The following is a 25,899-nucleotide window of genomic DNA, read 5'->3' as shown; positions in this document are numbered from 1 at the left end:
TGACTTGGTTTAAGGGTTGGCAGGCAGAAGGTGGAAACGATTTAGAGGCCATATGAATAGGGTTTATCTGAGAGGAGACGTTTCAAGGGGGAACTGCAGGAGAGCAAGGTGTTGGGACAGACGGGATGTAACTGTGAAGAGAAGGTGCTGTGAGGAGGGCATGACTGTTATTCAGGCACAGGTGACAGAAGGGGGTACCTAAATAAATACTAAGGAAGGGAAGTGCCTGAGACGAAGGGCGCTTAGTAGGAAGGGGCTGGGCTAACACAGGGGGCTTGGTGCAGCCTAAAAACCTCTGGGGGGCACTGCTTAGAAGAAAGTGTTGGGGCTGTGGGCGGGGCTGAGGGGAGATAGGTGGAGTTCTTGGGGACTTGGAGGTGGGTAAGAACAGGAGAAAAATCGTGGGTGCTGGGGCGAGGAGGATGGATTTTAAGGCAGTGGGCGGGGCTTAAATAATTAAGCTACAAAATGGGCGTGGTTCAGAATGGGGGAGGGGCTTACACGCCAAATTTACGCGAGGGGCGTGGCTTAACCGGATGTCTGGAGCGTGTGGGCTGTGCCCTAGGAGGCGGGGGCTCAGGGCGCAGGCGCACGTTGCTTAGCTCGCCTACCGGAAGCGGCCTAGGCTCTCCCCGTCCGCGTCCCCGAGCCAGTGCGCAGGCGCACTTCTCTTTCTCGGTCGCCGCCACCGCCTCCTCTTTCCGCTCCTCCACGCCGGCGCCTCGGAGACGGGCGCGACTTCCGCTTCCGGGCGGGCGGGCAGGCGGGCGGCGCGGGGCTGCCGGGGAGGGGGAGGGGGCGGCACTTCCGGTCGGGCCCTCGGGTCTCCCCGGAGCGGCGGCGCCTCCTCCGCCTCCTCGGCCTCCTCCCGGCGGAGACCCCTGCGCCGGTGAGTGACGGGGCGCGTGGCCCGGGGACCCGGGGGCAACGGGGGCGGGGGGTCCCGCCCTGGCCCGCTCTGGTCCCCAGAACGTCCCCGTCAGTGCCTCTCCCGCCGGGCCCTCGCCAGGGGTCCCCCCAGTCACTGCTCCCCCATAAGACCCTTCCAGACATCTGCCCCATTAACGCCCCCATGCAGGACGGCTGCCAAAGCGTCCTTATTTGTGGCGATCCCTTAAACTGCTGCCAGGGCCCCCATGAATGCTTTCTCATAGGATCGCTTCTGCGTAACCCTCGTCATTGCTGCCTCCAGGACAGCCCCCCAAATGCCACCAGCACTGCCTTCCTTCACGGAGGGCAGCTGCCCGTGAACCCTCCGTTAGTATTCCCTATAGGCTGCCTCCAAAGAGTGTTGCATTAGTGCTTCGCTGCAGAACTGCCCCTCTTATCTCTGTCCACACACAGCAGCCCCCAAATCTCCCACATTTCCACTCCCCACCCCCCCCACCCCCCCCGCCTCCTCCCGATGTAAAAATACTTTCCATTCTGGTCTGCAGCAGAAAATACCTTTTTTTTTTCTTCTGCCACCACCACCCCCCGACCCGGTACCGTAGTGGTTGAGAATACCCCTTTCAACCCTCCCCCTCCCTCCCCCCCCCCCCCCCCCCCCCCCCATAGAACAGCTAGCTCCCTCTAGAGTTCTGCTCTCACACCCACATCCTCTCCCCATTCAGGTGGAAACAGCTGCCTGTTTAGCTCCAGGCTCCAATGAAACACTTCTGCTGTACCTCCCTCCTCTCCCCAAGCCAGGTCAGCTCCTGTCCCTAGTCCTCCCACAGAGCAGTGCCCCACAGTGAGCCTCTCCCTCTCAGGCCACCTCTTTCTGTGGCGTTAACCTCTCCCACTTCGCACCCAGCTTCATTTCATCCTCCTGGACGCCCTAGAGAAGACCCCCATCTTTACTATGGCCTGACCTCTTTTTTTCCCCAGGCATGTGTTCATTCATTCATTCATTCATTCACTGTTCTAGGTACAGGGCATACAGTGGTGAAGGAGAGAGATACACATGGTCTTTCATTTTGTGGGTTTTACAGTCTACTTGAGAGAGTTCAAACACAAGTGAACGAATAAGATAAATCCTGTTTTCTGGGTTCTCCCAGAGCCCGATGGTTTACCTCAGAGGTGAAAACTGAATTAGCAGAGGTGACTTAGCCATGTAGAGATCTGGGTGGATGGTTTCAGGCAGCGAGAATAGCAAGTGCAAAGGTCCTGAGGTGGCCGTGATCATGGTGAGTGGAGGAGCATCAGGGAAGCCAGTGAAGGAAGAGAACAAGAGGGAGAGGGTTTGATGTCTTAGGGCATTGGGGATAAGGGCACTGTGATCAATTTTCTCGCCTTTGTCAGCTCTACCAAGCCCATACTGTTCTTCATTTATTCATTCGTTCATTTGTTCAACAAGTGTTTGATGAGGACCTGTTACACGTGGCGGATGCAGCAGAGAACCAAACAGACAAAAACCCTTGCCCTCATGGAGCGCATATGCTAGCTGATGGGACAATTAAAAAACAAAATGTGTGTGTGTGGATAAAATACAGCAGGATCAGGGTATAGTCACAGAAGAGGGTGGCAAAAAGGCCTTCTTCAAAAGATTCCCATTGTCATCTTGTCGCTCCCCAAAGCCACACACACACCTCTGTGTAAATCCCGACCCTCCTGGACAACTGTGGCCAACTGGGGGCTGCTCTTACTAGCTCCCCCCAAGAGTGAAGTGGTTAAGAGGGTGAGTCCGGGATTCCACTGTGTTCATATCTCTGAGCAAACCACTCCCTCTTTTCCTAGCCTCATTCATTCACTTATTTCATAAATATTTTTGGAGACAGGCACTGATCTAGGTCCTGGGATAGAACAGTGAACAAAACAGGTAAAAATCGTTGCCTGTATGGAGCCCACCTTCTAGAGGGGGAGGCCAGCAACAACAAGACAAGCAGAATATGTGGTTTATCGGGTGATGCTGACAGGTAAGGACAGAAACAAAGCAGGCTGGGAAGAGCCGGAATGTTGGTGTGGATGACAGGTTACAGGGGCCATGGAGAGCCTCACTGAGGAGACAGCCTTTGGGCAGAGGTGTGAAAGAGGTGAGGGAGAGAGAGGTATAGAGATAGCAGTCAGAGGATTCCAGACAGAAGCAACAGCCAGTGCAAGGGCCCTGGGGTAGGAATGCTGGCACGTTGGAGGAGCAGCCAGGTGGCCATGGAGGGTATGTAGGTCATCATAGAGACTTTGACTTTAAGTGGGATGGGTGTCATTGCAGGGTTTGAACAGAGGAGGGACGTGGTTTGGCCTTAGTCCTCCCATCTGTTAAATGAGAATAATAGTAATGCTTATCTGATGAGTCTGTTATGAAGTTGGAGACAAATCACATAAGATACGTAGTACGGTGCTTATTAGTGTTCAGAAAATCCTGGTGGCTGGTTCTGGGCTCGGGTATCAAGGAAGTGGGTGCGGCGAAGTGTATTTCTAGTATAAGGCAGAGTGGGGGGCCTTCCTTTATTTTGGAGAGAGAATGTTGAAAGACAGCATGCTGTAGTGGGTAACAGCACGCACTCTGGGGCCCTGCTGCTTGCCTCCTATTCCTGGCTCTGCCACGGCTTGTTACTGGTTATGACGTTAGGAGATGAATTTATGTCTCCGGCCCTCAGTCTCTTCCTCTGTGAAACAGAGTTGAGAGTGGTCACCATCTTCTTGACTCAGTAGGAAGATTCGTTGAAGGATTTAGAAGAGCACTAGGCAGGTAGAAAGCACTTCACATTACGTGGTACCGTGTGTCCACGTTACTGTTATTAACAGAGTACAGCTTCATCCCAAGTCGAACCTGTTGTAGCAGAATGGCCCACAGGTCCTGGTATCGGAGAGATTTGGAATCTAATACCTACTTTCCCCTTGACTGGCTATGTGACCTTGGGGAAATGACCCCCCCCCTTCTCAGTTTTCCCACTTAAAAAATGGAGCTGATAACAGTACAGGACCATCGTGAGGCCTCACGATGCTGCACCTCAAACTGATTGAACAATAAACACAAACATGAGCTGTTACGATTACGAGTGTTGTTGCTGGAATGACAAATACTGTAAAGGAGGTGCCCAGAGACTGACTGCCATTGCACAGGAGGCAGGGAAATCCCCATTGTCCCCTTGGGACATGCCCCCATCATGCTTCTCTCCATAGGATGCGTCTCCCCTCAGAAAGACACCGATTTAAGGCTGGGATCCCCTGAAAGAGGAAATGCCTCTTATTTCCCAGTGGAAATACTGGGAGCGTGATCACTTCCATCCCCCAGTGCTCCTCCCTGCTCTTCACAGCAGTAGCCCTTCACATCTTCCCACTCGCCTTTGGGTCCCTCCTTACAACATCACCGCCCTTGAATTCCTTCTTCTGGGGACCTCCACCCCGTGTCACCTCCATCTCTGCTAAACGTCCCCCTCCCTCCCTCAGGGGGTTCTGGTCAGCTCAGTCTTGTTCCTTTGCTCATTTAACAAACACTTATCGGTATAGGCTATCAGTTTACCTCTGAACCCTACTTTGGCTGCATCTTCCCTAAGTTTTGGTACGTTGTGTTTTCATATTTATTCATCTGGGGTTCCTTGTTTCTTGTGGTTTCTTGGTGGGTCTGCTGGTGATTTAGGAGGGTGCTGTTTAAGTCCCATATATCAGCAAATACTTATCAAACAACCACACCGTACTGGGTGCTGTGCTCGGTGCTGGGGGCACAGCGGCAAACAAGACAGACCAAATCCTTATTCTGTTAGGTGGGGATGCCAGACAGTAAACACACAGTCAAAGAAATACACACAGCAAGTGGTGGCAGTGACAGTGATGAGAAAATGCAGCAAGATGAGGGGTTAGGGAGGATTGGGTAGGATGGAGAGGACATCTGAACAGGGACCTGAAGCAAGCACAGGACTGAACCTTGAGATCTGAGGGATAGACTCGCCACATCACTGCTCCATCCGTTCAAGACAGAGACCCCCTTCCCCTCCCACCCAGCCCCCTACATAAACTCCCATCACCTAGGTAACACCCCCCAGTAAGGCTCCAGGCCCCACAGTCCACCCCACCTTTGTCCACCTTAGGAAACAAACAACCTGGTGGGGGAAGTGGGGAGGCTGAGCCGCAGACTTGCTCTGTGACCTTGGGCAATTTACTTGACTTCTCTGTGCTTCTGTTTTGTCAAAAGGGGATAAGAGTCCCTGTGTCATAGTCTCATAGATTTTGGGGGGATTTGCTGGGAACACACTGGGCTTGTAGGAAATGCCCAGTCAACATTAGCTGTTATTAATATGTACCCTGATGGAGGCAAGCCAGGGCGGTGGTTTCTTCCCTAAGACACCTCCTTCCCCTGCCCCTTGCACTCCTCTACCATGTGCTTTCTGCCCACCCAGCCCACTCTCCCGGTCTCCTGGGTTTAGGTTTCCCCCACAGGCTCCCACCACCACCGCAGCCATGCCTTTGTTCCTTCTGGAGAGCAAATTAACCAGAGGGGGTGTGAAGGGCATGGGATGTTGAGTCTCGTCCAAGGACACCCAGAGCTAGAGGCTAAAAATATCGACCTCTTGGCGGAGGAGTGGAGGAGACACTCACCTTTCACCTGTGGGGGGGGAGAGAGCCAGCTGGCTAGCTGGGGACAGATGGGCCCTGGCCTTGGTAGGCATCGCTGACCCCTGTTGTGGGCACAGAGCCAGGCCCCCATGGGCCAGGGATTATGGACAAGAAGCATGCTACACCTTGGGGGCTCTTCTCCCACTGACTGTCGCAGACTTGGTGGAGGTGTTTCCCCGGCCCCCTGGGTGGCTCAGGTTCGAAAGTCCATTGTAGGAGCTGAGGTTCTGGTGGGGGCCGGGGCGCAGACATGGACACCTGCCTTCTGGAATGACAAATACTATAAAGGAGGTGCCCAGAGACTGACTGCCATTGCACAGGAGGCAGGGAAATCCCCACCTGGGGCGAGGACGGAGACCTGCACCCCCTGGGCATCTGCTGTCGGTGTCCCCCAGGTGTGTGACGTCACTGAAGGCACACATAATGTTTCCTTCCGTGCAGAGTGAGCTCCCTAAATTCCCCCTGCAGCCTAGGGGTTACCGCCTCCTCATAGAAATGGAGAAAGCGAGGTTCGGGAAGGAGAGGGAATGTGAACCCAGGTCTGCCCAGGTGCAGTGCCCACCTGTTTCCTGCTGCGTCAGGCTGCCTTCTCAGTGCCAGGCCTCCCGGTGTAACTTGCTTCTTCCAGGCAAACACCTTGTAGTAAAAGAACACGGCCCTCCCCAACACTGATTTCATTCCAGTTCTCTTGGTCTGTCTTGACCTTGTCTACTGCCAGTGCTGAGAGGGTATCGATATAGTACCACTTACCACATGCTTGCAAAGTGCCAGGAAGCCTCCACCCAAAGGCCTGCTATTTGCTTGCTGGAGCCTCACATCGACCCTGAGCAGGAGGGGTGTGCTTTGTCACCTCTGTTTGTAGATGTGGCAGTCTGGGCACAGAGAGGTTCAGGAACTTGCCTGTGTTCACACAGCTGGAATGTGGTGGGGTTCAGATTCCTATCTGGCACTCGAGCTCTAGAGTCCACCCTCTTATCATTTTAGAGGCAAAACCTGAGGGGATTGAGAACGGGGCTCGTGTGTGTGTGTGTGTGTGTGTGTGTGTGTGTGTGTGTGTGTATGTATGTGTTTTGGAGAGGGGGGGTGTGTGTGTTTTAGGAGGGTGCTGATACCCAAGAGTTTGTAAGGGGACTGCCACCAGAGGCAAGGGGTGCTGGGAGAATTAGATTGGGGGTGCGGAGCTGAGGGCCTGGGGGATGGGGAGAAAGGATGTGGGAAGACCCCAGAAACAACGGGAACGTGGAAGGGATGGGAGGGCAGGAGCAAAGGGGCCCCAGCAAGGAGGTGGACGGCTGAGCAGGCGTCTGTGGTGCGCTAGAGCCAGGAGGGGGGCTGCCCTGTGCGCTGGAGGGGCGGGGGGGGGGGCCGAGAGGAGCAAGGCTGGGAGGCAGACTGTGGCTCCGGCAGATGGCCATGACTTCCGGCGCCCGGTCCCCTTTCCTCAGCCCTGTCCTCTTCTCCACAGGGTCTGCCGTCGCCCACCCCGCCCGAGATGGAGGCAAACGCAGCGGGCGGTGCCGCCGGGGGCGGTGGGGGCAGCGGCATAGGGGGCGAGGACGGGGTTCACTTCCAGAGCTACCCCTTCGACTTTCTGGAGTTCCTCAACCATCAGCGCTTCGAGCCCATGGAACTGTACGGGGAGCACGCCAAGGCGGTGGCCGCCCTGCCCTGCGCCCCCGGGCCGCCGCCCCAGCCCCCGCCCCAGCCCCCTCCACCCCAGTACGACTACCCGCCCCAGGCGACCTTCAAACCCAAGGCGGAGGCGCCGTCCTCGTCCTCGTCCTCCTCGTCGTCGTCCTCGTCGTCGTCCTCGTCGTCGTCGTCCTCCTCGCAGGCCAAGAAGCCCGACCCGCCCCTGCCGCCCGCCTTCGGGCCCCCTCCGCCCCCCCTATTTGATGCTGCCTTCCCCGCCCCGCAGTGGGGCATCGTCGACCTGTCTGGACACCAGCACCTTTTTGGGAACCTGAAACGCGGAGGGCCCGCGACCGGGCCGGGGTGGCCCCGGGGCTGGCCTCTCCCACCGGGACCCCGGGGCCGCTTCCCGCCCCCTCACAGACCCCTCCGGGGCCCGCCGCAGGGGCGGCGGCCTGCGACCCGGCCAAGGACGACAAAGGCTACTTCCGGAGGCTCAAGTACCTGATGGAGCGGCGCTTCCCCTGCGGCGTGTGCCAGAAGTCCTTCAAGCAGTCCTCGCACCTGGTGCAGCACATGCTGGTGCACTCGGGCGAGCGGCCCTACGAGTGCGGCGTCTGCGGCCGCACCTACAACCACGTGTCCAGCCTCATCCGCCACCGCCGCTGCCACAAGGACGTGCCGCCCGCCCCCGGGGGCCCGCCGCAGCCCGGGGCGCCCCTCCCGCCGCTGGGCCTGCCGGCACCCTCGGCCGGCGCACCCCCCGCCGCCCCCACCCCCGTGCCCTCCGGCCCTCCCGCCCCGCCCCCAGCCGCCGCCGCCGCCGGAGCCGCCGTGGCCGCCAGCGTGGCGGAGGCGGCCGGAGCCCCCGCTGCGGTGGGCGTGCCCCCTCCCGCGGCGGGGGGCGGCGAGGGCCCGTTTGCCTGCCCGCTGTGCTGGAAGGTCTTCAAGAAGCCCAGCCACCTCCACCAGCACCAGATTATCCACACCGGTGAGAAGCCCTTCTCCTGCTCCGTGTGCAGCAAGAGCTTCAACCGCAGGGAGAGCCTCAAGCGCCACGTGAAGACGCACTCGGCCGACCTCTTGCGCCTGCCGTGCGGCGTCTGCGGGAAGGCCTTCCGCGACGCCGCCTACCTGCTCAAGCACCAGGCGGCCCACGCGGGCGCTGGCGCGGCAGGACCCCGGCCCGTGTACCCCTGCGACCTGTGTGGCAAGTCGTACTCTGCGCCCCAGAGCCTGCTCCGCCACAAGGCGGCGCACGCCCCGCCCGCCCCCGCCCCGGACGCGCCCAAGGACGCGGCGGCCGCGGTCGCGCAGCCCCCGCCAGCCTTCCCTGCGGGCCCCTACCTCCTGCCCCCGGACCCTCCGGCCACGGACAGCGAGAAGGCCGCGGCGGCCGCGGCGGCCGTGGTGTACGGCGCCGTGCCCGTCCCGCTCTTGGGGGCGCACCCGCTGCTGCTCGGCGGGGCTGGCACCAGCGCGGCGGGCGGCGCGGGCGCCAGCGTCCCCGGAAAGACTTTCTGCTGCGGCATCTGCGGGCGGGGCTTCGGGCGACGCGAGACTCTGAAGCGCCACGAGCGCATCCACACCGGCGAGAAGCCCCACCAGTGTCCCGTGTGCGGGAAGCGCTTCCGGGAGTCCTTCCACCTGAGCAAGCACCACGTGGTGCACACCCGTGAGCGGCCCTACAAGTGCGAGCTGTGCGGCAAGGTCTTCGGCTACCCGCAGAGCCTCACCCGCCACCGCCAGGTGCACCGCCTCCAACTGCCCTGCGCCCTGGCTGGGGCTGCGGGCCTCCCGGCCACGCAGGGTGCGCCCGGGGCCTGTGGGCCGGGCGCCTCGGCCGCCTCTGCCGGGGCGGCCGATGCCCTGAGCTATGCCTGCTCGGACTGCGGCGAACACTTCCCGGATCTCTTCCACGTGATGAGCCACAAGGAGGCCCACATGGCGGAGAAGCCGTATGGCTGCGATGCCTGCGGCAAGACCTTCGGCTTCATCGAGAATCTCATGTGGCACAAGCTGGTCCACCAGGCTGCCCCCGAGCGCCTGCTCCCGCCCACGCCCGGGGGTCCCCAGCCCCCGGATGGCTCCGGCAGCGCCGACGCGGCCAGCGTGCTGGACAACGGGCTGGCGGGAGAGGTGGGGGCGGCCGTGGCTGCCCTGGCGGGGGTGTCCGGGGGTGACGACGCCAGCGGGACGGCGGTGGCGGGGGGCGGCGGGGGTGCCAGCTCGGGCCCTGAGCGCTTCAGCTGCGCCACGTGTGGCCAGAGCTTCAAACACTTCCTGGGCCTGGTGACTCACAAGTACGTGCACCTGGTGCGGCGGACCCTAGGCTGTGGCCTCTGCGGCCAGAGCTTCGCCGGTGCCTACGACCTGCTCCTGCACCGCCGCAGCCACCGGCAGAAGCGGGGCTTCCGCTGCCCGGTGTGCGGCAAGCGCTTCTGGGAGGCGGCCCTGCTGATGCGCCACCAGCGCTGCCACACGGAGCAGCGGCCCTACCGGTGCGGCGTGTGTGGCCGAGGCTTCCTGCGCTCCTGGTACCTGCGGCAGCACCGCGTGGTGCACACCGGCGAGCGCGCCTTCAAGTGCGGCGTGTGCGCCAAGCGCTTCGCGCAGTCGTCCAGCCTGGCGGAGCACCGGCGGCTGCACGCCGTGGCCCGGCCCCAGCGCTGTGGCGCCTGCGGCAAGACCTTCCGCTACCGCTCCAACCTGCTGGAGCACCAGCGGCTGCACCTGGGGGAGCGCGCCTACCGCTGCGAGCACTGCGGGAAGGGCTTCTTCTACCTGAGCTCGGTGCTGCGCCACCAGCGCGCCCACGAGCCGCCGCGGCCCGAGCTCCGCTGCCCTGCCTGCCTCAAGGCCTTCAAGGACCCCGGCTACTTCCGTAAGCACCTGGCGGCGCACCAGGGCGGACGGCCCTTCCGCTGCTCCTCCTGTGGGGAGGGCTTCGCCAACACCTACGGCCTCAAGAAACACCGCCTGGCGCACAAAGCCGAGGGCCTCGGGGGACCTGGGGCGGGGGCGGGCGCCTTGGCCGGAAAGGATGCCTGACCAGGAGGGGGTTCCCATCCGCCACTCCAATCAGATGTCCCCTCCCAACCCCTCCCTTCCTTCTCTCCAGTTGCTGATCAGACTCTTAACCCCTCCTCGCTGTTGCCCAGCCATCCTTCAGAACTTCGGACAGACTAGCCTCCTTGCAGGCTCATGCCGCACAGACTCCGGTCCCGGACGTCTCTGGCCCTCCCCTCAGCCCGTCAGACACTGAACTTGACCCTCCGTCCAACTCCGTTTTGTAACCTTCATCAGCGCCCCCTCCCCCAGCAGCATTCTGTCCCCCGATAAGCTTTGGTGGAGGATGTGGGTCTGAACTGCCCCTCCCCATTCCTTTGGGATCTGGCTGGAACCGAGTATGCGTGGAGTTGGGAGGGCACAAGGGGGACTGGGTGCTCTTTTGGATTGTGGGGGTGGGGGCGGGGTGGTAGACGCGGCTTGTACAGAGCGGAGAATAATAAATCGTATCAACAGGGCCACCGGAGTCCTTTCTTGCATCCCAGGGAGAGGGGATTAAGCGCTGACGAAGTTGAGAACTTTTGTTTCCCAGGGATTTCGATTCCCCAACAACCTCTGCCTCACCCTCAGGCTTTCTGCTTTGCCTCATCCAAATAATAATTACTGAGGATTTACCGTATCCAAGCTTCAGTCTGCACGTTGGGCAAAGGGAGATGAACAAGACAGGTAAGTTTCTGTTCTCAGAAACTCACAGTGTGCCTGGACTCCTTCCCCTTTGAGATGTTGTTGGCGTTTGTTCGCCTGGCCCACGTTTCCAGAAGCCCTCCCCCACCCCCCGACGTCTGCTGGGTCCTTCACTGGATGGCGGGGAAACATGAATTGGACACGTTCCTTGCCCTCAATGGAGGAGAACCCCTGTGTTCCCGCGTCGCAAAGACTCCTCATCCATCGCACCCATCCGTCCAGGATAATTGGGAGGGGCTTCAAAAGCCCTTCCACGGCGCTCACTTCCGTTGTTGGAACAGTGAGCCAGCTATGTGCTCTCTGTGTTGTTATCCCATCTGTCAGAAGAGGAGGCGGAGGTCCTGGAGAAGAAAGAGGCTCCAGGGACCGCCAGCAAACCCACAGTAGAACAGGGACTGCGGGCCCAGGGTGCTCAGTGCTGGGACTGGAAGACAAAGCTGGTTAAGGGGGCATGGCCTGGGCGGGTTCGGCTTGACCCACTCCGGGGCAGCAACCTAGTATGGCCAACCTATGTCAATGCTGAAGACCTGGACTGAGAGAGTCCTTGTGCCAGGGCCCCAGGGTTCAAAAGTCCCAGGGACCCAGAGCCACACCACAAAACGTCCACAGAATTATCCCTGAGGGCAGAGAGCATGGAGGAGTTGCTTTGTGAGACTGGGGGGTAGCCAAGCTCCCCGGAGGAGAAAGTAATGCCTGAACAATAACAAGCCACGGAAGCTTGCCAGGTAAAGTGGGCACAGAATTCTGGGTGGAGGGTTGAGTGTGTTTAACTGAACCCAGCTGTTACAGAGAATTTCAGTGAGGAGTATGGCTGGGAGGTTGGGGGGGGTGGGGGGGTGGGAGGCTGGATCCTGAAGGGCTTTGAATTCCAAACAGTAGAGCTTGGATGATCTTGTAGGCCAGAGGCCGGAAGCTGGCAGCTGCTGGAGGCAAGCCACTGACATGCTTTGTTTAGCCCATGCATTAAAAAATTAATAATAGAGTTTGACTTAGTTGCCGACATTTGAAAATCAAAGGATTTTGCATAATATGAACTAATGCAACCTCTGAAAAATTGGGGAGATCTAGCAACCCGGTCTGCACTCTCCCAGAGCTGAGTAACCATTGCCCTCTCTCTAATCTGCCACCAAATTCTGCCATTTCCCCTCCCTGGTGCTGGCACTTTCCCGTCTCACCCAGCCACCTCCCTCATACATTTACGTTGCCACCCAGCGCCTACAAGCACTCAGGCTTGCGATCCCATCTTGAAGCTACAAGGAGTAGTGGATTGGTAACAAGGTGGGGATCTGTGTTTTTGGAAGAGCCCGTGCTGCCGCGTGGCTCTTCAAATGTGGGATCATTGTTGGCTTGGCCCACAAGAGTAGTGACAATGAAAGTGTTTAGATTCCAAAGATACTTAACCAGCTCAACAGCGGGGAAAGGATGAAGGCAGGGATTAGATAAGTGGATGAGGGATCAAGGAGACTTAAAGAGTCTGCCCAGGTCTCTAGCTTGGGTGGTGAGGCCAATGACAGGAAACACAGGTGTTTCTTTGGAGAAAACAGAATGAGTTCTGTTGGTGCTCTGACCTCTCGAAGGGCTATCTCGGGGGAGATGCTGGGAAAGAGGAAGGTGAGCAAATCCGGGGCTCTCCCTTGTTGATAAATACACTGATCACTGGAGTCCCTTCATTTTGTCAAACTTCCCCTGATACCCATTCCCACAGGTGAAGCACACAACATCTCTGAAGAGCCAGACACTGTCCACCCCCATTGTAAAGATGAGGAAACAGAGATTTGGAGAGAGATCTGCAATTCACTGCTCCTGGCAAGACCACAGTGTGGACCCTCTACTCCCACCCCCGAAACACAAGACTGACAGAGACCCTTCAGAAAGTCCTTTAATAGGAGAACTGGAGGCTCCCCACCTCCAGCTCCCAGGTCCTCCTTTTGCCCCCGCCACAGTGACTCAGTTCATTCCACACCTGCCGTACACAGGCCAGCCCACCATGCTGCCTTCCCCAACACTTCCGTGGGATAGCATTGGGTCAGGCAGTAAGCTGTTTGCTCCAAACAGGGAGTGGAGGAGATCAGAGAAAACTGAGGCTACTCTGTAGCCCTGGGGGCCATGGGCTCTGAACCTAAAGGCCTATGATGGGGTATTAGGTGGCTGTTTGGTGTCTGTTGTAATGTTGTTGCCTCAGAGTCAGTGGGTTAAGGAGGGCCCACCATGGGAGCAGGGAGCAACTCTTAGAGTCAAGATCCTTAGGGTCATGCTTACATCCTTGAGGCTCAAGTGCTCTCAGCTAGGACTTGGGGACCCTCTGGCTTCGAGGTGATGGGATCCCAGAGTCTCTTCATGGAGGACCTGGTGGGTGTCTTCTGCCTGAGGGTGAGTAGGCATCCCAGGTTCAGTGCAATCCAGTGAGGTAGGCAAAAGATTCCATCCTGGTCCACCCTAGGCCCCCAAGATAGTCCAGGGTTCTGTAGATGAAGGACTGACCCCAGTTCTGCCCCTTCCGTTCAACCCTGGCTCACCCTCTTTGGTGCCCAGGCTCTGTGGGGACAAACTGTGTCTTGCATGAGGACAACCAAACGAGCAGGCAGCTTGGGCATGAAAACCAGCCTGTGTTCCTCACACGTACCTGGGCATCCACAAGTCTGTGTCTGTGCCTTTCTGAGTCTCATGGAGGTGCTGTATGGGTCTGTGGGTGTCCCGAAACCTGTTCTCCTGTACTAGCTGCTCATGGCCATCACTGTTAGCTCTTTTCACCTCTACCCCCATCTCCTCTCTCCTGCCTCCTTTTCCCACCCACCCCCTCCCTTGCAATGTGCCTCCTATTTCCCACGTTGATGCCCCCATGTCCCTGCTCTCCCAGCCTACTGGGCGACCTCCACCTTCACCTTTGCCGTCTCCCCTTGGCCTTCTTCCAGACTGTCTCCTGCCCCACAGCCACTCCCTGGCTCCTCGGCCCCGGACGCCAGCTGGCTGCCAGAGTCCCCCACCCCTGGCCCTGGCCCGTGGAAGTGGGTGCGCTGGTGTTTGCGGAAGTTAGAGGAGTTGTTGAAAGTGCGATCGCACAGGGCGCAGCGGAAGGGGCGTTCCCCGGTGTGGATGCGCGCGTGGCCGCTGAGCACCGAGGACTGGGTGAAGCCCTTGCCGCAGATGCCGCAGTGGTAGGGCCGCTCGCCCGTGTGCACCCGCTCGTGGTCGCGCATGTCTGATGAGCGGCGGAACGGCTTGGCGCAGAACCTGCAGGCGAAAGGCTTCCCCACCGCCGCGCCCGCTGCCGCCGCCGCCATCACCACCTCCGACCTCTCCTGGGGCACCCCGGGCCTCTGTTCCCGAGCCGCCGCCGCCTCCGGGGGCCTCTGAGAGCTCCCCGGCTCCACCCCGTGTCGGTGCTGGTGCCGCAGCAGAGGCGCCAGGGCCTTGAAGGCCCGGGGGCAGAGGGCGCAGCGGTAGGGCCGCTCCCCCGTGTGCAGGCTGTAGTGCGCGCGGAGGCTGGCGGGGCCCGGACAGCTGTGGCCACACACATGACACCGGCTGGGGTCCCCACCCTGCCCGCCGCCCTCAGCCCCCGCCAGGTGGCCATGTTCGTGGAACAGCAGCTCAGACACCAGCCGGAAGGCAGCTGGGCACAAGGCACAGTGGAGGGAACCTGGCTCCGGGGGCTCAGGTACCAGCGTGGTGTCCGTCACCTTCACCACCTGGATCTCGATGAGGTCACTCGGGGGTGTGGCGGGCCGGCCATCATCTGGCACCAGGACCTGGGGTGAGGGGGAGAAAAAACCAGGAGCCTGTGGACCCTGCCTCAGGGCCTCACCCACAAGCGCCCCACTTATTAAAACATCCATCTCCTTTGTAGCGTGCTGGGCCCCTCAGTTTCCAGATCCTGCTCTCCATCTTCGAGGATTCTGCAGTATCCCTATCAAGACTTCCCCTCCGGTCCCAAATACATCACGGATCCAGCCATTTCTCTCCCCTACCCCAGTTAAAAGCCAATTATTTCTTGGCTTGACAACGAAAAAGCCTCCTGAAGAGAACCTCTGTTCCTATGTCTGCTGACTCCCCAAAGCAGCCTGAATGACCTTTTGAAAATGGAAATCAGGTGGTCATTTTCCCACTCAAAACCCTTCCATGGCTTCAACTGCACCTAACATCCCAAACCGCCATCATAATACCCATCGTGATCCGGCTCCTGCTTGACTCTGACCCCAGTGTAAATATAAGCCAGCACGCAGCTGACTTCTCTCATTTACATGTAGCTCCCCTTACCCCTCACTCTAACAGCTCACTCTTTATTTCCTTCATAGCGTGTATCACAATAAATATCCTCTATTGTCTCTCTCCCCCGCTGGGCTGGGAGCTCCAAGAGAATACAGTCCTTATCTGTCTTGTTCACTCTCTACCTACTGAGCCCCAGGAAGAGCTCAGTAAATGTTTGTTGAATGAATGAGTGTCTGTTACTCTCCAGCCCCTAGTGGGGAAAGTTCCAAAGTCACCTGGAGCAGTCATTTCTACCCCTGCCCCCCAAATCCCCCCTTAGGCATTGGAGACACATCACTCGGACCCTTGCAGAATCATTACCCCACCCCAGCGCGGGTGCCCCGACCATAACCACCCACCCTTGCCTTTCAGGGTCACCTTCCCAATCATCCATCCAAGTTCTCTAGCCCCAGAATATAGGAGGCCCCGCCCCCTTAACAACACAAACTCAATCTCTGAGATTTCTCTCCCCTTACCTATCTCCTGCCCAGATGTTCCACCCAACCCCCTCCTTAGGCCACACCCCACACAGGCCACGCCCCGCATTCTCATAGGCTCCGCGTTCGGCCACGCCCCTCGCCCACCCCGAGAGGCCCCACCCCCAGACCCGGAGCCCTAAATACGTCCCCCGCCCAGCCCTCATAGGCCCCGCCCCGGCCCCGCCCCCTGCCCTGAGCCCTCTTCCCGCCTCGAGTCCCCCGCCGAGGCCCCTTCCCCGCCCGCACCAGGTCCGGCGTCTCCGGGGATCGCGGCTCCGGGGCCGCTGAGCTCGGACTCGGGGGCTCCGGGCGCGCGGCAGCCATCTTGTGCCCAGGCCCCGCCCCCAAGCCCGTGGTCTCGGCGGGAGGGGGCGGGGCTCGGGCCGGCGTCAGAGCTGCTGCGCAGGCGCACTAGCGGGCGGGGGGGGGGGGTGTGGAGCTCTACGGAGGCCGAGCCCCGCCCACCCGGAGGGAGCTCTGGGTCCCTTCTAATCACCTGTCAGCCGGGGAGGACCGCGCGGTTGGGGCTCTGGGTGGCGACCGGCCAAGCGGAATTTCTCCTTCTAACCAGCATTAGCAGGCTCTGGCAGTCAGCCGACTCTGGCCTGAACGTCACCTTTGTTGTTTTTTGTTGTTTTCTATTGTTTTCCTACAGCATGTTTTTGTCGCCACCTCCGCGTGGCTCCTCGTCACAGAGCATGGCAACGTTTACCAATGTCAGGGTTTTTCCAAGTCGGTTTACAGAGGGTGTTCGGCAAACAGCGACACCGGTGGAGACGCCTGGGAAAGGCATATCAGGAGGAAAGAGCCCACAGACGGTGGGTTTGGGCAGCACCGAGGACAGGACTGGGGTCTTGATTCCTTCCCTGGCCTGGCTGTGTGACCGCGGAGAAGTCACTGCACTTCCCTGGGCCATGTGCACATTTTGTCATGTATAAAACTGTGCAGGTGTTGTGGAAAAGAGGAAAAGAGATGAGGAAAAAGGAAAAGAGAAAAAGAGATATGGAACACCTTTGAACACCCCTTAGGCAGTTTCCTTGGGAGGGCAGGGTAGGTGATGCTTAAACATCATATTAATTCCTGGATTTGCTGTTTTTCCTCCTTCTGGGTACATGATAAGATTGCACTTTCCTTTGAAGGTGGACGTAGCCCTGTGGTTCTCTTTGGCGAATGGCCTGTCAGGGACAGCGATGTGCTTCAACCTCAGTTGGTCGGGAGAGCCATCCAGCCCTTGGCCAGTTTCCATCCTGCCGTTTCAGGCCAGGGATCGGCTGGTTGAAATGGTTTCCATTAGGCCGAGTTCCAGAGTGTCTACAATGAGCAGAACCTGGCGCTGAGCTTCTTTGGGGATGTAGCATTTATTTATTTATTTATTTATTTATTTATTTTTAATGTTTAATGTTTTATTTATTTTTGAGAGAGAGACGGAGCATGCGCGGGGGAGGGGCAGAGAGAGGGAGACACAGAATCCGAAGCAGGCTCCACGTTCCGAGCTGTCAGCTCAGAGCCCCACACGGGGCTCGAACTCGTGAACTAGGAGATCATGACCTGAGCCAAAGTCGGACGCTTAACCGACTGAGCCACTCAGGCGCCCCTAGTTTTATTTTTTTAAGCTTATTTTTATTTATTTTGAGAGAGAGAGAGAGAGAGAGAGATGGAGAACAAGCAGGGCAGGGACAGAGAGAGAGGGGGGCGGAGAAAGAGAACCCCACGCAGGCTCCACACTGTCAGTAAAGAGCCCAACGTAGGGCTCGAACCCACCAAACGTTAGCAGACCTGAGCATGACCTGAGCAGAAGAGCCACTTAATTGAGCCACCCAGGCGCCCAGGAGATGTAGCATTTAAAATAAACGTTTTATTTTGTGAGGCCCCTGGGCCATTGCCCTTGTTACTACAGCATAACTTAGTCTTCCTACACAGAGGGGGTCTTTTCTTTACATTTATTTTATTATAAACTATTTCTATATAAAAGGTGTTCAGAACAAGGGGTACCTGGGTGGCTCAGTCGGGTACGCATCTGACTCTTGATTTTGGCTCAGGTCATGACATTCGTGGGATTGAGCTCCGCCCAGGCTCTGTGCTGGCAGAGCAGAGACTGCTAGGGATTCTCTCTCTCCCCCCACCGCTGTCCTGCCCCCCGCTCCATTTCTCTGTCTCTCAAAATAAATAAACCCCCCCCAAAATTTTTTTAAAGTAAAAAAATAAAAATAAAAATTTTCTAATTGATTCTGTAATTTCAGTCTAACCACTTTTTTTTTTCCTTCTCCCCTTTTTATATTTGTATACATTGATACCTGCAGTCTAGTTATTGCTGGTATCAATGCTGGTATGATATCACACTGAGGACAATGTCATGTTACATTTATTCGTTCTCCTATTGTGGACATTGGGCTGGTTCCAAATTTTTATTATTATAAACAGTACTGCCGTGTGCATTCTTGCTTACGTGTCCTTGACCCCCAAAAGAGAGCTTTCTCTATATTATGCAACTGGGAGTTGAATTTCTGGATCAAAAACTATTACCACGTTCAGCCACTCTCCTCACTTTGGTTGCTATCAATCTCTTGCTTTTGTAACACCCCGCCACTAACTACCTGGGAGCTCTTCAGATCATTTAACCAGTGCTTTCTCCAGTGTGGTTTCATGAACCCTGCCATTTCTGCCTCCGTGGGCCCCTTCATTTCAAAAACTATATTTAAAATGATATTTTGTGACTGGGTTGGTGTAAAGATAAACATAAACTGGGCTGGATTACATTTCTGATTTCAACATTAACATATTTTTCATGGGCACCCAGAAGTGTCGTGGGCCCTAGGCACTGTGTGTACCTGCTGTGTCTAATGAGAAAGGCAGTCCATTCTGTTTTCTTGCTTGTAAAGCAAACATAACATAGTAGTACTTATTTAACAGCTAAGTGCTGGGTGCTCTGCTGATCAAATGAGTCATTATATGTAAAGTGTCTTGCAACACAAAGTAGGCACTATGTATTATCTATAATTACTACTGACTTCCACTTCCACCAGCTATGAATGGGAGCTCATGTTGCTTGAAATCTTTACTACTATTTGATAGTCAAACTTAAAATTTTGCCAATCTGATGGGTGTAACATGGTTTCTCATTGAAATTCCTTTTATTAAATGAGATAATTCATGATACAGCGTCTAGCACAGAGCTCATCCCTGTTGTCCTTTCTCATGGGTGGGGCCCATTTCATCTGTGCACCCTCAGAGAGAAGACATATACATGCCTCAGTGAATGTTTGGTGAATGAATGAACAAATGGATGAATGAATGAGTAGCTAAATTAATGGAGATAGAAGAATTTACGTATCAGAGCTTGAGAGAATTAAATGTTGGAGAGGAGACAGTAGTTCAGTGAGATGAACATAAACTTTCAAGTTGTACAAACCTGGGTTCATATCCATGCATCCATTTGCTATGCAACTTTGGGCAAATGATGTCCCTTCTCAGGGTCCAGTTGTCATCTACAAAGTGGGCAGCATATTGCTACTTGGCAGGACTGTATTGAGAACACCATAGGTGGAGAATGCTATGGGTCTAGCGTAATTCCTGGAATGAACTGGTGCTCAATACACGTGGGTTCCTTGCCTTTTCCCCTATGTGCCTCTGAATCCATCAGAGCCTGGCACTACATCAACAGTCTATTGCATGGTCTGATGCTAGAAGTCTATAAAATGGAAGAAAGAGTCCTGAACTTGGAAATAGAAGATGTGGGGTCTAGCCTCGCTTCTTCCTATCCCTACTGTGAGCACATCACTTCTCCTTGCTTCTTATTAAAAATTTAAATTTTTTTTAACAATTTATTTATCTTTGAGAGAGACAGAGACAGAGTCTGAGCGGGGGAGGGGCAGAGAGAGAGACACACACAGAATCTGAAGCAGGTTCCAGTCTCTGAGCTGTCAGCACAGAGTTCAACATGGGGCTCGAACCCATGAACTGTGAGATCATGACCCGAGCCAAAGTCAGATGCTTAACTGACTGAGCCACTCATCCCTCCCCCCAACTTTTTTTTTTTTTAATTTTTAAAAAATCTCCTTGCTTTTTAAGTGAATTGGCTATTAGGGTTACCATATGACCCAGCAATTCCACTCCTAGGGAGGTACCCAAGAGAAATGACAATATTTGTCTACATAAAAACTTGTAAGTACATGCTTTACAGAACCATTATTCATAATAGCCAAAAGTGGAAACAACTCAAATGTCTATCAATTCATGAATGGATGTATGTATGTGTATATATATATATATATATATATATATATATATATCCACATATATATATAACACAATAGAATATTAATTTTTATCCCATAAAAAGGAATGAAGTACTGATACATGCTACAACATTAATGAACCTTGAAAACATTATGCTTAGTGAGAGAAACCAGACACAAAACCCCGCATATTCTATTGTTCCGTTCATACAAACTATCCAGAACAGGAAAATTTACAGAGACAGAAACAAGATGTGTGGTTCCTTAGGGCCAGGTGATTGCTGGAGTAGAGTTGAGGGAATATAAGATCAATAGCTAGGGGGCACAGGGTTTATTCTGAGGTGATGAAAATGCTCCAAAATTGTGTTGATGGCTGCACTTATCTGTAAATATACCAAAAACCGTCGAATCATCAATTAAATGGGTAAATTGTATGGTATGTGAGTTATGGCCCAATGGAGCTGTTAAAAAAAAGAATTAGTTGGGGCGCCTGGGTGGCTCGGTCGGTTAAGCGTCCGACTTCGGCTCAGGTCACGATCTCACGGTCCGTGAGTTCGAGCCCCTCGTCGGGCTCTGTGCTGACAGCTCAGAGCCTGGAGCCTGTTTCAGATTCTGTGTCTCCCTCTCTCTCTGCCCCTCCCCTGTTCATGCTCTGTCTCTCTCTGTCTCAAAAATAAATAAACGTTAAAAAAAAATTAAAAAAAATAAAATCTCCTTTAAAAAAAAAAAAAAAGAATTAGCTGACCATGATATTTTAGGACCAAACTGTAGATGATATTTAAAACTTATAAGCCTGTATGGTAGGTATACGGATGTGCAATTCTTCCAACTTTTCTATATGGTTGTAAATTTCCACAAGAAAATGTGTGGTTGGGGGAACCTGTAGATGATTTTCATTTATGTGTTAGTTAATTAATCTCTACATCCAATGTGGGGCTTGAACTCATGACCCCGAGATCAAGAGTTGCATGCCTGGGGCACCTGGGTGGCTCAGTCGGTTAAGCGTCTGAATTTAGCAGAGGTCATGAGGTTCACAAATTCAAGCCCCACACTGGGCTCACTGTTGTCAGCACAGAGCCCGCTTGGAATCCTCTGTTCCCCTCTCTCTCTGCTCCTCTCCCCCTTTCTTTCTCTTTCTCTCTCTCTCTAAAATAAGTAAACATAAAAAAAAGAAAACATAAAAAAAAGAGTTGCATGTTTTTCCCAGTGAGCCACCAATGCACCCTGTAGATGATTTGTAAACTCTGACTTTTGAAAACGTCACATCAATTCATCAGACTGTAAGCTTTCTGAAGGTAGAGACCATGGCTGTATCATTTCCCACTGCATTTCCAGCACCCACACTAGTGTCTGGGATGTTACAGGTATTCAAAAAACATTTATTAACGAGTCATTACATAAGTATGTGAATGAATAAGTCGCTGGTGATTCTGGCTATCCGAAGTCTAAATCTAATTGTAATCACCCAAGAATAGATCATCCTTGCACCTTCCTATTGGGTCTCCAGATTAAAATAATAATGACAATAATAGCTAGTATTTATTGAGAGCTCACCGAGTGTGAGAGCAGGGGCAGATCCAGGTTTTGTGGGGTGTGAGACTTACAAACTGAGGATACAAAAATTTAAATATGAAATAAGGTATGCATGTGAATATTTCTTTAGCATGAGAAAATAAGTTCCAACCAATTACAAACTTAAAAGGTGACAATGACCACAGACAACCCCCCAATTTAAAAGTGGATATGGGGCGCTGGTCTCTTCTGTCTCTTCTCTCTGCCCCTCACCTGCTTGTGATCTCTCTAAATAAATAAATAAATAAATAAATAAACAACAAAAAAGGAGAGATCAGATTATCTTTCTGTTCTGTTGATAGAAAATATTACAAAACTGTTGTTGTCATATAAAGAGCCAGTCAAAGAATATAGGGGGAAAGGATTATAGAGCTGAGTCAGACAGTAAATTCATAAAAATATTGTATCCATTTTAAAAAATGGTTATTTATTTTGAGAGGGGGGAGAGGCAGAGAGAAAGGGAGAGAGAGAATCCCAAGCAGGCTCCGTGTTGTCAGCACAGAGCCCAAGGTGGGTCTCGATCTCACCAATCAGGAGATCATGACCTGAGCCCAAGTCAAGAGTCAGGAGCTTAACTGACTGAGCCACCCAGGCACCCCTATGATCTCTCCTTTGATGTGGTTGATCAAAATTTTATTATTGGTAACTTAAGAAACCTTCATTGCAGACTCATCACTATTTTAGCTGTGTTGACAAATTTGGGAAAATCATAAGCAAGTTTCTTTCAAGTCTCAGCTTCATTAGCTTTGCGGTAAATCCACTTGGCGGATTTTTACCCACTTTTAAAGGAAAGAGAAAAAGAAATCAGCTCTGCCATGTGTGAGGGAGAATCCTGGTAGAAGAGTCTGGGAACCAGACAGGACCCTGACCGTGAGGGCCCTGCACTGCCTCTTTTAGGAGCCCTCCTGTCACTTTCTACCTCAGCTATTTCAAGGGAGAAAACCCACAGAGATTCCGGAAACTCAGGGGCAAGGGCTTGAGATCCACTTGAGTCCTGGCTGACCACGTCTGAGCGACTTCCTTCCCCATTCTTGGCCGCATTTTCCCTGGTCTGTGTCACGAGGTGGGCATTTTCCCGATTTCCCTGCGTGTCTCCAGCGCCGTCAGAACAAAAATGAAACAAGAGGTGGGAAGCTCATCTGGAAACAGGGATCTTTCTTGGGATACCCAGTTCCTCAGGGCTGGGCAAGCGGAAAGCGGATCCTTCCTCTGTGCTTCGTGTTTCCAGCCGGAGCGTTTTCGCAAAGGGCCTGAACGGCGCGCAGGCTTCCCAGGTTCTCTCCCTGGAAGTCACGGTCCTTCCTTCCCCGGGCCCTTCTTGCAGGCGCTCTCCCAGTGGCCGCCGCTTCCCGCCGGGCGGACCAGAGAGGCTGCCCCAGCTCGTCTTCAACGGGCGCTAGAAGCCGACGGCCGGGATTGAGTTATTTAGAGAAAGTGGGTACGGGGAGCGTTGCGGGGAGGGCGAACCATAGAGAGAGTGGCGACGGGTAGAGAGCAGCCAGGGTGGGAGGGAAACGAGAGGAAGCGTGTGTGCAGAAGGGCTGGAGGAACACCATAGAGAGGCAGGCGGAGGCTGGAAGGGCCACGGTGGTGGAGGGAGGGCGATCGGCCTCCGAAGGCCGGAACCGAAGCTATAACCACGGACACCCTTGGCTTAAGGGATGGGGGGGGGGGGGGGGGGGAGCGGAGGGGGGAAGGTCACTACCAGTGTGCGCTTGAGCAGTGAACTCCCTCTCTCAGCCTCAGTTTCCTGTCCTGTAAAGCGGGAATGGTAACGCGTTACCTCGCAGGGTAATCAAGTAGAACCAGGTATGAAAGCGCCAAGTAATGCCTTTGCACGGACATGGTGGGACACGCAGGGGCTAATGCCCTTATTGTTCTCGCGTGACGAGTTCCTCTCTGCAGCTCTGAAGTTCTTGAGGACATTAACATCAGCCTGGGTGGCTCAGTCCGACTCTTGGTTTTGGCTCAGGTCATGACCTCGTGGTTCATGAGATTGGCTCTGCACTGACAGCGCGGAGCCTGCCTGGGATTCATCCATATTCTCTCTCTCAATAAGTGGACTTAAGAAAAGAGTCTCTAAAATCAGCCAATGGAATCTGAAAAATGAGAATTTAGGGCTCCTCGTGTAATCGCTCTTGAAATCTCTCTATGTCTACCACCCTTTCTCTAGCTTGGACCTCATGCTTTCTCATGTTTGGATTTCAGCATCGGCCCCCCTCTGGCCTCTCAGCTTCCACTAGCCCACCAACACAGTCTGGCAGAGCTTTCTGAAACTCGGATCTGACCTCATTCAGCTCAAGCCCCTTGCATGGCTCTCTTGAGTCAAGACAAAAATCCCAGCTCCTTGGCTTGACATTTAAAGCCCTTCTATGAAGTGTAGTGCCCACCAAGCCTTCTAGCCCCACCTGTTACTACTTTGTGCCCTGGTCAAACACAGCATTTCTTACCCCCCCCCCCCCCCCCCCAATTGAAATCTCACACTTTCATTCCTCAAGGTGTTAGGTCTCCATCTGTGACTGCCACTCGGGGTAACCCTTCTGGTGGAGCCTGGCGGGTTTTTTTCCCTCACAACTTACCTCCTCTGGAAAGCATCCTCTGACTCCTGCCTACCTCCAGCTCCCAGGCCAAGTGATAGCACCACCTTCATCCCAGCTTCTTTCTTGCTGACCTCAGGACACTAGTTTCAGAGAAATCCTAAAGCCCTCACAATGCTAGTGCCTCGCTCAAAACCCTCCTGTGATGGTTGCAGCACATCGTCTAAGTTCCTCAAGCTAGTAACTGTTCATGTCTCCAGCCAGTATTGTCCCTGGCTGAGTACATTATGCTTAGTCACTCTGGAAGATGGGTAGTTCTCTAGGTTTATTCAGCCTTGGCTGAATAATATCCCTTGGAAAGGATATACTTACATAGGATTGAACTACTTCTCAGATGTTGATGGACATTTGTTTATATTACCCACATTTTGGCTATTATGAAGAATGTTGCTCTGAACATTTATGCCTAAGTTTTTGTGTGAACGTGTTTTCAGGTTTTTTTGTTTGTTTTTAAGGATTTTTTTATACTCTCCCTCAAAATCAATAAATATTTAAAAAAGATTTCATTTTTAAGTAATCTCTCCACACTCAGAGTCGGGCTCGAACGCAACAACCCCGAGATCAAGAGTTGTATGCTCTACCGACAGAGCCAGCCAGGTGCCCCCCTGTGTTTTCAGTTTTGTTGAGGATTTATCTGCAAATGGAATTGCTGGGTCATGTGGTAACTTTCATCTTTAACTTTTGGAGGAAACACACCACTTCTTATTCCCACGAGCAGCATCTGAGGGTTCCAGTTTCCCTACATCCTCATCAAGCTCTAGTGTCTTTGGGTTTACTAAACACTTTTCCTTCAAGTCCTGCAGCACCTCCCACTTGGACTTGAACTATGCAAGTCCAAGTGCTCTGGAAGCACCCACTGTCATCTGTCCTGCTTCTTTTTCATTCTTGCCCTTTGGAGCACATCTGCTTCCCAGATTCTTGGTAAGTGCATTCAGTTGGGGAACACTTAGATGCGGCAGTATCCGGCCATATTCAGAGACCATCAGAGACTCAGGACCTAGCATGTAAGTGCCTGCTTTACTGTTTCCATAGACTGAATGTTTGTGTCTCCCTGTCCGCATTTAACTTATTGAAACCTAATCCCCAATGTGATGGTGTTAGGAGAGGGGGCCTTTGGAAATTGACTGGGTCATGAGGGTGGAGGCTTCATGAATGGGTTTAGTGATCTTATAAAAGAGACTCCAGAGAGCTTCCCCACCCCTTCCATGTGTGAAGTTGCTGTCTGTGAATCTGGAGGGAGCCCCTCAGCGGACACTGAATCTGCTGGCATCTTGGTCACAGTTCTTGACCTCCAGGACTGTGAGTACATTTCTCCCACCAGGTATCTGGTGTTCTGTGATGGCAGCCTGATGGACTAGGAATGTTGTGTCACACGAACAAATTGTTCAGCTTTTCCAGACCTTGGTTTCTTCAACCCTCTGGGCCTCCTTCCTGGCCATCGAGAGAGATCCCTCAACTTAAAATGGGCCAAATATTTCAAAAGACATTTCGGAGAAGAAGCTATGAAAGTGACCAGTAAACACAGGCAGAAGTGCTCAGCATCATTTGGCATCAGGAAAGTATGAAATGTGACACTCTTCCCATCCCTTAGGCTGAGGTTAAAAGGACTTTCGGTATCAAGTGTTGGGGAGGGTGTGAGGCAGCTGGAACCCACGTACGCTGCTGACAGGAATGTAAGTTGCTGCAGCCACTTAGAAGACTATTAATACCTACTGATGCTAAGCGTACATTTACTCCAGGTCCCAACATTTCTGATCCCAGATACACACCAGAAGAAACAAGTCCTTGTATCCACCAAACGACACGTACAGGAGTGGGTGTATTCTTAGGAGCTTTATTCATGATAGG

The 25,899-nt window shown here is 54.1% G+C and overlaps 2 protein-coding genes across 3 annotated transcripts; one reads left to right on the top strand and one right to left on the bottom strand.

Annotated features, from left to right (window-relative positions):
* The first annotated feature begins 768 nt into the window (after positions 1-768).
* Positions 769-10,689, top strand: ZNF865 (zinc finger protein 865). The gene is given in 3 exon segments (XM_042919707.1): positions 769-889; positions 7,001-7,529; positions 7,532-10,689. Coding segments are annotated over 2 exon segments (3,189 nt in total). The 5' UTR covers positions 769-889; positions 7,001-7,027; the 3' UTR covers positions 10,219-10,689.
* Positions 10,690-12,651: 1,962 nt separating this feature from the next.
* On the bottom strand, positions 12,652-15,982 carry ZNF784 (zinc finger protein 784). Of its 2 annotated transcripts, XR_006197088.1 has the most exons (3): positions 15,894-15,982; positions 13,544-14,669; positions 12,652-13,455 (listed from the first exon to the last, which is right to left on the bottom strand). XR_006197088.1 is itself a non-coding variant. In XM_042918612.1 (2 exons), the coding sequence occupies exons 1-2, from the start codon at positions 15,969-15,971 to the stop codon at positions 13,779-13,781; spliced, it is 969 nt and encodes a 322-aa protein (XP_042774546.1). In that variant the 5' UTR covers positions 15,972-15,982; the 3' UTR covers positions 12,652-13,778. The 2 variants fall into 2 exon arrangements, 1 of the variants encoding a protein (XP_042774546.1); XM_042918612.1 differs by having other exon boundaries at positions 12,652-14,669.
* Between the last annotated feature and the right edge of the window lie 9,917 nt (positions 15,983-25,899).

Source organism: Panthera leo, chromosome E2, assembly GCF_018350215.1.
Source record: "Panthera leo isolate Ple1 chromosome E2, P.leo_Ple1_pat1.1, whole genome shotgun sequence".
NCBI lineage: Eukaryota > Metazoa > Chordata > Mammalia > Carnivora > Felidae > Panthera > Panthera leo.
The sequence above is the reverse complement of the archived record's forward strand: the minus strand, read 5'-3'. Positions and strand labels throughout refer to the sequence as shown.